This window comes from Myotis davidii, unplaced genomic scaffold (genome assembly GCF_000327345.1).
Source record: "Myotis davidii unplaced genomic scaffold, ASM32734v1 scaffold247, whole genome shotgun sequence".
Taxonomy (NCBI): Eukaryota; Metazoa; Chordata; class Mammalia; order Chiroptera; family Vespertilionidae; genus Myotis; species Myotis davidii.
In genome coordinates this window covers 2,182,219-2,189,286 of record NW_006299593.1, presented here as the reverse complement: position 1 = coordinate 2,189,286, position 7,068 = coordinate 2,182,219, and the positions used below count along the sequence as shown (strand labels likewise).

The 7,068-nt window shown below is 51.2% G+C and overlaps 1 protein-coding gene across 3 annotated transcripts in view; it reads right to left on the bottom strand.

Moving 5' to 3' along the window:
• Window positions 1-7,068, bottom strand: part of ADD2 (adducin 2) — an 85,523-nt gene that overhangs the window by 18,226 nt on the left and 60,229 nt on the right. For all 3 annotated transcript variants that reach the window (XM_015571506.1, XM_015571507.1, XM_015571505.1), the window contains exons 6-9: window positions 6,928-7,008; window positions 3,951-4,100; window positions 2,409-2,552; window positions 432-530 (exon numbers count right to left, since the gene is read on the bottom strand). In XM_015571506.1, the coding sequence (XP_015426992.1) occupies window positions 432-530; window positions 2,409-2,552; window positions 3,951-4,100; window positions 6,928-7,008 (474 nt within the window). The remainder of the gene's footprint in view (window positions 1-431; window positions 531-2,408; window positions 2,553-3,950; window positions 4,101-6,927; window positions 7,009-7,068) is intronic.

The window sequence follows — 7,068 nt, the reverse complement described above, 5'->3', positions numbered from 1 at the left end:
GAGAAGAGAAGAGAAGAGAAGAGAGAAAAGAAAGCCTACATGTGTGGTGTCTACTGGGCATAGCCAGATGTAACAGGTATACTCCAGGCAATATGTGAGCATGTAAGAACTTTTATCGTCCTACTATGGTTTCTCCTGCTGTCCCAGTGATGAGCCCAGGCAGCTCCCTATCTTGGACAATGACCCCACCCAAGAGTTGGGTGTTGGTTCCTAGACAATGGTGATACATCTTTTAAAGCTACAAAATTGCTTCTAAGTGTGAAACTTGAAATGAGTAAGGTGGTGCCAAAGCAAAGAAATAGGGCCAGGCTTTTAGATGGCTATTCTCACAGAACTCCCTGAATCACAGCTAATGGCGGGGGTGAGGGGTGGCCTTTGCCCACCGGCCACTGTCAGAGCCGCTCCCCAGAGTCCCCAGAGGACTTGCTCACCTGTATCTCACATGCAGCCTGCAGGTGGAAGATCTTGTAAAACGCCTCCTCCACAGTGTCGCCGAGAGCAACCACGCCATGGTTTCTTAGCACCAGGATCTGTAGAGGAGCAAACGGCCAATTAAAACGTTAAGCCTTCTAGTTAAGAGGGAGGGAGTTTCATTTTATTCAGATCAAGTTCCATATCCAATCCCGGAGCACACACCCCTGCAATCCCTTGTTCCTTCTCCCGACACAAACATCCAAATGTAACATCACGTGTGATTTGAACCCTAAACAATCGCCCTGAGAAATAGATGTTTTTTTAATACTGAGACTAAGTAATTTGGTCGATTTCTTTGGGCAAAATCTTTGGGGTTTTAGGCCTTGGAGAGCTTAGAAGTCTAAGAACTAGTATTTGTGTTCAAGTAAATGGAATTATTTGATGTCCAGTATGAGGATTCAACCTCAGAAGCAACTTCTTGCCCTGTGAGTCAGTCAACCTGGGAATCAAAACCCAGGGGGTGGCTCTCTAAGAGGCAGCTCTGCCGAAACAGGTGGGGAAACTGAGTCCCTGATGGCCAGTCACGTGATCTCTCTGGACATTGGCTTCCCTCTCCATAAACTCAGTGAGACCTGGGCAGCTCTATGAGTGAGGCCCTAGTGATCATCTAGTCTAACCCACTGGCTTTATGAGAGCAGAAATAGAGGCCTGAAGACATGGAAAGCTTCCCAGCTAGTTAGGGGCAGAATGGGAACTAGAGCCCAGGCTGACTCAGTGTTGGTGCGATGTTTCTGACTCAGTGGGGGCAGGCAGATAAAAGGAGGGGAAAACCCAGAAGTAAATTTATCCAAGAGCTTGACTCTCCAAGGTCCAGGTGCCAAAAACCCTTCTTGGTTGGCTTTATGCTCGAGAACTCTCTGCAACCAGCCGATGCCCATCTGGGAGCTGGACACAGACCCATGTACCGGATCTGTCCCTACAGACCTAGTTGAGGCCTGATCATCACATCCTCTCTCGCTGAAAACAGCTGGAGGTTTCCCGCTCAAGTGCCCGAGAATGGAAAGAGATGATGGCCCTGGCCACTAAAGATGCTGCAGAGAACAAATGCCCATCATTCCCACGCTTGTAGCAGTTCCTGGGGGTGAGCAGCTCATCCCTCCCCGGGGCTGCTCATGAGGCTTGAGAATGCCAGGAGAGAGTGGCAGGGCTTTCTCCTCTGCGTCAGAGACGGGAGGACGGGGACTCTCAGATGGGAAGTGACTGGTGAGTGCCTTTCGAGGATGGGAGCAGGCGTCAACAACCCAAGTTCAGCTCCTAAACTTCCTGTGCTAAGCTGACCACCCCCAAATATGAACTGTTATAAAAAATAGGTCATTAGACTTTAACCAAAACAATAACGAGGTTCTGTTTTCCTCTATCAAGTTAGAAAAAAAGTGATAACGGTCAAGTCTGGGGAGACCACAGAGAAGCAGCATTCTCATATACTAGACGTTGCAGGGCGAACAAAACAATTTGGCCAACGCGATTTGGGAATTTTACCCTAAAGGAAATAATATACTAAGATACAGGGGAAAGGATTTTCATAACGGTATTGTTCATATCAAGAGAAAATTCAAAAGAAAAAGAAACCCTTCCAATGTTCAATCATAAAGGACTGTTCAGGTAAATGGTGGCACACCCATTCAATGAAATATATTCTAATCATTTAAAATGGTGACGTAGAAAATATTTAATATCATACAAAGGTGTTTACTGTATATTGCTAAGGGGGGGAAAAGGAGGATGTATTTTATGATCCTAGTTTTGTAAATATATGTGACCATATTTGGGGATTGTACCAAAATCTCAGGGTAGTGCAATAGAGAGAATTTTATTTCATTTTTTATGTATAATTTTTAAATATCATCCGATGAACATGTGTCACTTGTGACATCAGCTTTTGATAATCCCCCCCACCCCCCCCGAAACATCTTCCCGGAACAGCTGAGCCAAACCTTGCAGGTGGGTCCAAGGCACTTCTGCAGGTTGATCCGATCCGCTTCCTGCTCCATTTCACCATTGAAGTTGTAATAGGCCATGTCCCCCACCAGCAGGGCATTGTGGGAGACAGGCAGGAGGCCCCACTTCATGGCTGACACCTTCAGAGGGAGGACAGAATGGTTAGCGCCTATAGCTCCACCAGCGCCTCCCCTCAGAGTGGCTCCCCTCTACGGTGGCGATGGGTGCGGGGACCCTTTGATTCTCCTTGGCTGTGGTCTTGCTTTCTGGCTGCTTCCTCTAACATCCGTCCATCAGTTTTCACAGCAACCACATCGATATATCACCTTCTAAAACTGCTGCAAAGAATGGCTCGAGAGAGCTATACCGCTGCCAGCGCCCTGCATTGCTCTTGTCCAAGGACTCTGGGAAGAGGCAGGAGGTGGTGGAGTTGGCAGCAGGCTGGGGCAAAGCAGGGCCCAGGGTCCCCTGGGGTGGGTTGGTGGAGACCCTCAGCCTTGAGGTCAGTGCAGAAACAGCCACAACTCCTCACCCACAGGGAGGCCCATGGTAGAGCCGCATTTTTCTAGCCATGAGGCAGTCAGAGTGCCAGGGGAAAGGGTTAAAACCCTATTGCCACCCCACGCCCCACACGCTGCCTTTTATGTAAAGCCAGAGGTTTGGCAGAGCCTCTTGGCTTCCTTCACTCATTTTGCCCCAGGACTAGGCCCAGGCTCGACCACTTGGCACAAACACAGCATCCGGTCTTGGTCCAAGTTCGGGAAGGCCTCTGCTCGTAATGAATGGGTTTTGCTGAGAAAACCAAAAACCAAAAACCACAGGCCAGTGACAAGTCTGCTCTGCCCTGTAGGTGTGTGGCCTGTGGGGTGGGCATGATGGGGTAAAGGTTGAGAAACCAAAACTGCTTGCCTGCTGTCTTTCCAAGCGACATTGCAGCGTCTTAGGCATACGTGGAGAATTACCCAGAGACCCTGAGGGAACAACCTGATTCTTGGGGGGTGGGGAAGTGGGTGTCTTTATTCTACTCTCTCCCAGTTTTCCTTGCCCCATCCCCAGATCTCAGCCCACCCGGGCTATGAAAAGTGGGCAAGTCCAGGCTCCCAACATCGTGTCTTCTATCGCGATCTCTCCTCACCAGAGCCTGGGCTGGGGAAAAGGAGTGGGGGCAGGCGCCAGCCCTCAGTCCAACAGGGTGAATAGAGAGACGGAAGAGGAGGCATTACCTGGTGCGTGGTGCCAGTTTGCCTAAGTGGCAGGGTGGGGGGTGCAGTGGGGCAGACATCACACATCTTTACCTTCTTTCCCCAGACCAAGACTTCCATAGTCAGAAAGGTGGAGAGGATTAGGAACCCCACACTGGGTGGTCCTTCTCCTCACTCTGGTGTGAGTTCCAGGAAATCTTTCCAGATTAAATGATGGGACTGTTACTAGCTTGGGGGTCTTGGGTCTTAACTCAGGGGACATCTCAGAGAAGCAGGTCCCATGGGTCTGCTGCCCGCCTCAGGGAGTGAAATGCTGGCTGGAGAGCCGACACTCACCGCGGCCGTGGCTGGCGTGTGCAGGTGGATGATGCAGCGCACGTCGGGTCTGGCTGCGTAGATGGCCGAGTGCAGACAGAAGCCCGTGGTGTCCACCGGGAAGCAGCTGCTGCCCTTCTCCACCACCTCTCCCAGGATGTTCACCTTGATCTGGGCCAGGGAAGGAGAGAGGCTTACGGCTACAGGACAGGCAGAGGCCCCTCACGTCTCTCCCCAGAAGTGAGTCAGCACATGGCTGCCCACTGGTGTTCATTCATCCACCACACCTGAGCAACGCTGTGCTTGGTGGTGGGGGAGAGACCCCTCCCCGCCCCTTCCCTGCCACAGACTCGCTCCTGCATCTGACAGTATACTAGCTAAGGCAACACCTCCTTCCCAGAACACTCCCCAAAGCACCCAACACAAACCCAAATCCTGAAATGAGTCCCCTCCTAACACCCTCTGACGGAGGTCCCCAGGGTGCAATCTCCCTGAAGCTGGTATAGCCTAATTCTTCGACAACAGGTGTGCCCTGGCGTTATTAACAAGCTAGAGTTTAGTTTCTAAAAATCACAACAGCTTTGGCCCTTGAAATTGTACCACCATGACATTCTGAATGCAGCACACCGGGCAATTCCACAGACTTCCCACCATCCCATTCCCGAAGGCCCAGCAGACAAGGTGGTACCAAAGGAAGGGACCGACTTGTGTGGGGAAGGGACAGGCTATTGACATCATTTGTTTAAGCAGAACCATCAGGAAGATGTTCAGCAATCCCCTCTTACAAAATTCATGTTCTACGAGTGAACATGACTTCAAAGCGGCTGACCGCTGGAAGTAGCAGCAACACTCCCATCAGGCACCTCCCTTCAGCCCGGCTCCCCCATTTCCCCAGAGGTGTGGCCTGCTCAGAGTTTCCTCTGATCTCATGCAATCCTTATATTCGCCTTGGATGTGTGATCTGTTGTCACTTTAAGAACCTCTATAGCCTTGCCTTGGCCAGGTGGCTCAGTCGATTGCAGCAGCATCCCATACACCAAAAGGTTGTGGGTTTGATTCCCAGTCAGGGCACATACCTAGGTTATGGCTTTGAGCCCTGATTGGGGCATGTATGAGAGACAACCGATCGATGTTTTTCTCTCTCTCTCCTTTGCTCTCTCTCTAAACTCAATAAAAACATATCCTCAGGTGAGGATTTAAAAGAAACGAATCTACAGCCTAATATAATAGCCACTATCCCATATAGTGCCTTTGTCCAAATGAGAACAGCCCCCTCTTGAGGACAGCACCAGGGGCACCGCTCTTGGTGTGTGGATGGCTTCCATTGAGCAAATCTGAAACAAGCCCAAGGGAGCACAGGTTGGTTTTCACCCTTCCCCCTCTCACCAGCCAGGCTCTCTTGTGCAGTGCATGACCTGTACAACCATACACAACAGCACTAAGTCCACACACTCACCCTGGACATCTCATGCCCATGACTCTCAAAGCTGTATTTCTAGGCCATAGGTCTTCTGAGCTAGGATAACCAAATGCCACCTGACTTCTTTCCTGAACATGCCACCAGCTCAAACTCAACCCCGCACCCCCAACCCAGCTGGTAGCCAGGCCCACTAAGGCTGCTGGACCAAAGTTCCCTTCCTGGCTGATTGTCACAGCCCTAACTGGTTGTCCTGATGACAGTTTGCCCCCACACAGTTGTGAGAGGGCAATTTATACAATGGACACCTGATTGCATCACTCGTCGCTGACAATGCTTGAGAGGTTCTGCCTGTCCAGCAGAATAACGCTGAAGTGCCATCATAAGAGGCCTGCGGTGCCATTTATCACCTTCCCTGCCTTACCCCCAGACTCAGCCTCACCTGTCCTCCAAGTGCACTGGGATGTGGTATGCATTTGGGCTTGGTGCATGACGCCCTCCTGCTGAGGCCGTGGTCCCCTCTGCCCAGTCCTTCCCTGCGGCCCTGGTCTTAACCTGCTTATCCATAGTGAGCTCCTGAGGACTCCATTCCCTCATCACATTCCAACCCAGGAGTTCCTCCTCTGCCACCTCTGCCCCCTCCAGCACCCAGTGAGCCCGGTGCCTCTTCCCGGGGCTCCCCGAGCTTCCTTCGTCCCAGGGCGCTTTTCAGTTGGAGTTTAATCACTGATTGCCTCCCCTCACCCCTGACTCAATCATGAATGCCTTAAAGACAGAGCCTGTGCTGTCCTTGTATTCACAGTCCCTGTCTGCTCTCCCATGGCCTCCTTGGGTGGCCTGTGCGAGTCACTTATCCTCACTGGGCACCAAAGTTCTCTCCTGCCTGTAAGGTGGCCTTGGCAGTCCTCGAGGCCCAGCCCTGCCCAGATATTCTGTGACTTTGTCTGTGCTCTTTAAACTGAGTACCTGGACTCAACATCTGAGTGTCTCAAGCCTGGAGGCATCTGAGTGGCAAGCTCCTACCTCAGGTGCAACAGCTGGTACATCAGCTGTAGCCCACGTATCTAAGAAACATGGGGCCTTTTCTGCTTCTAAGACAGTCCTTTCTAGTGCTTTCCTTCTCACACCCAGAAATTTTTCTTGATTAAAATCAGCTTCTGGAAGTTTCTCCCTACCCCACGTAAAGGAGCAGAACTGAAAGAGGTCCCAGAAGCTGTCTCTAATGGCACCAGCACTAGCCAGGTCTTGCATTGCTTTGGGACAAAGCATTGGCTGCCTTTCTAATATCTCCCAGGCAGAAAGGCCTTCCTACTCCCAGCCTTTATGGTACAACCCCAGGCTCAGAGGACCAGGCCCACCCCTTCCTCTTATGGCACTTGCTGCCTGCACCTCACATTTGGTCTCGTGGTGGCATCATGCTCTGGGCACTCCATTTGTTTTGGTGCCCATGTGTCTTCTTGCCCCACTAGATTGTAAGCTCAACGAGGGACAGGACAGCAGTGGATAAATTGGAGATGACCTATCACTGTAGGAGCTGTCATTTCAATAGGAATGAGCAGTGGGACGCTGGACTGTACTCACCAGGCTGGATGCTGTGACTTCACTGCAGGAAACTCCCTTCGGGCTAATGAGGAAGTGGTCCTGCTCCTTGCTGACTCTCATCTGGAGGAAAGACACATGTTCTCAGGGGCAAGAAAGGAGTGGGTCATTCCCAATGACATT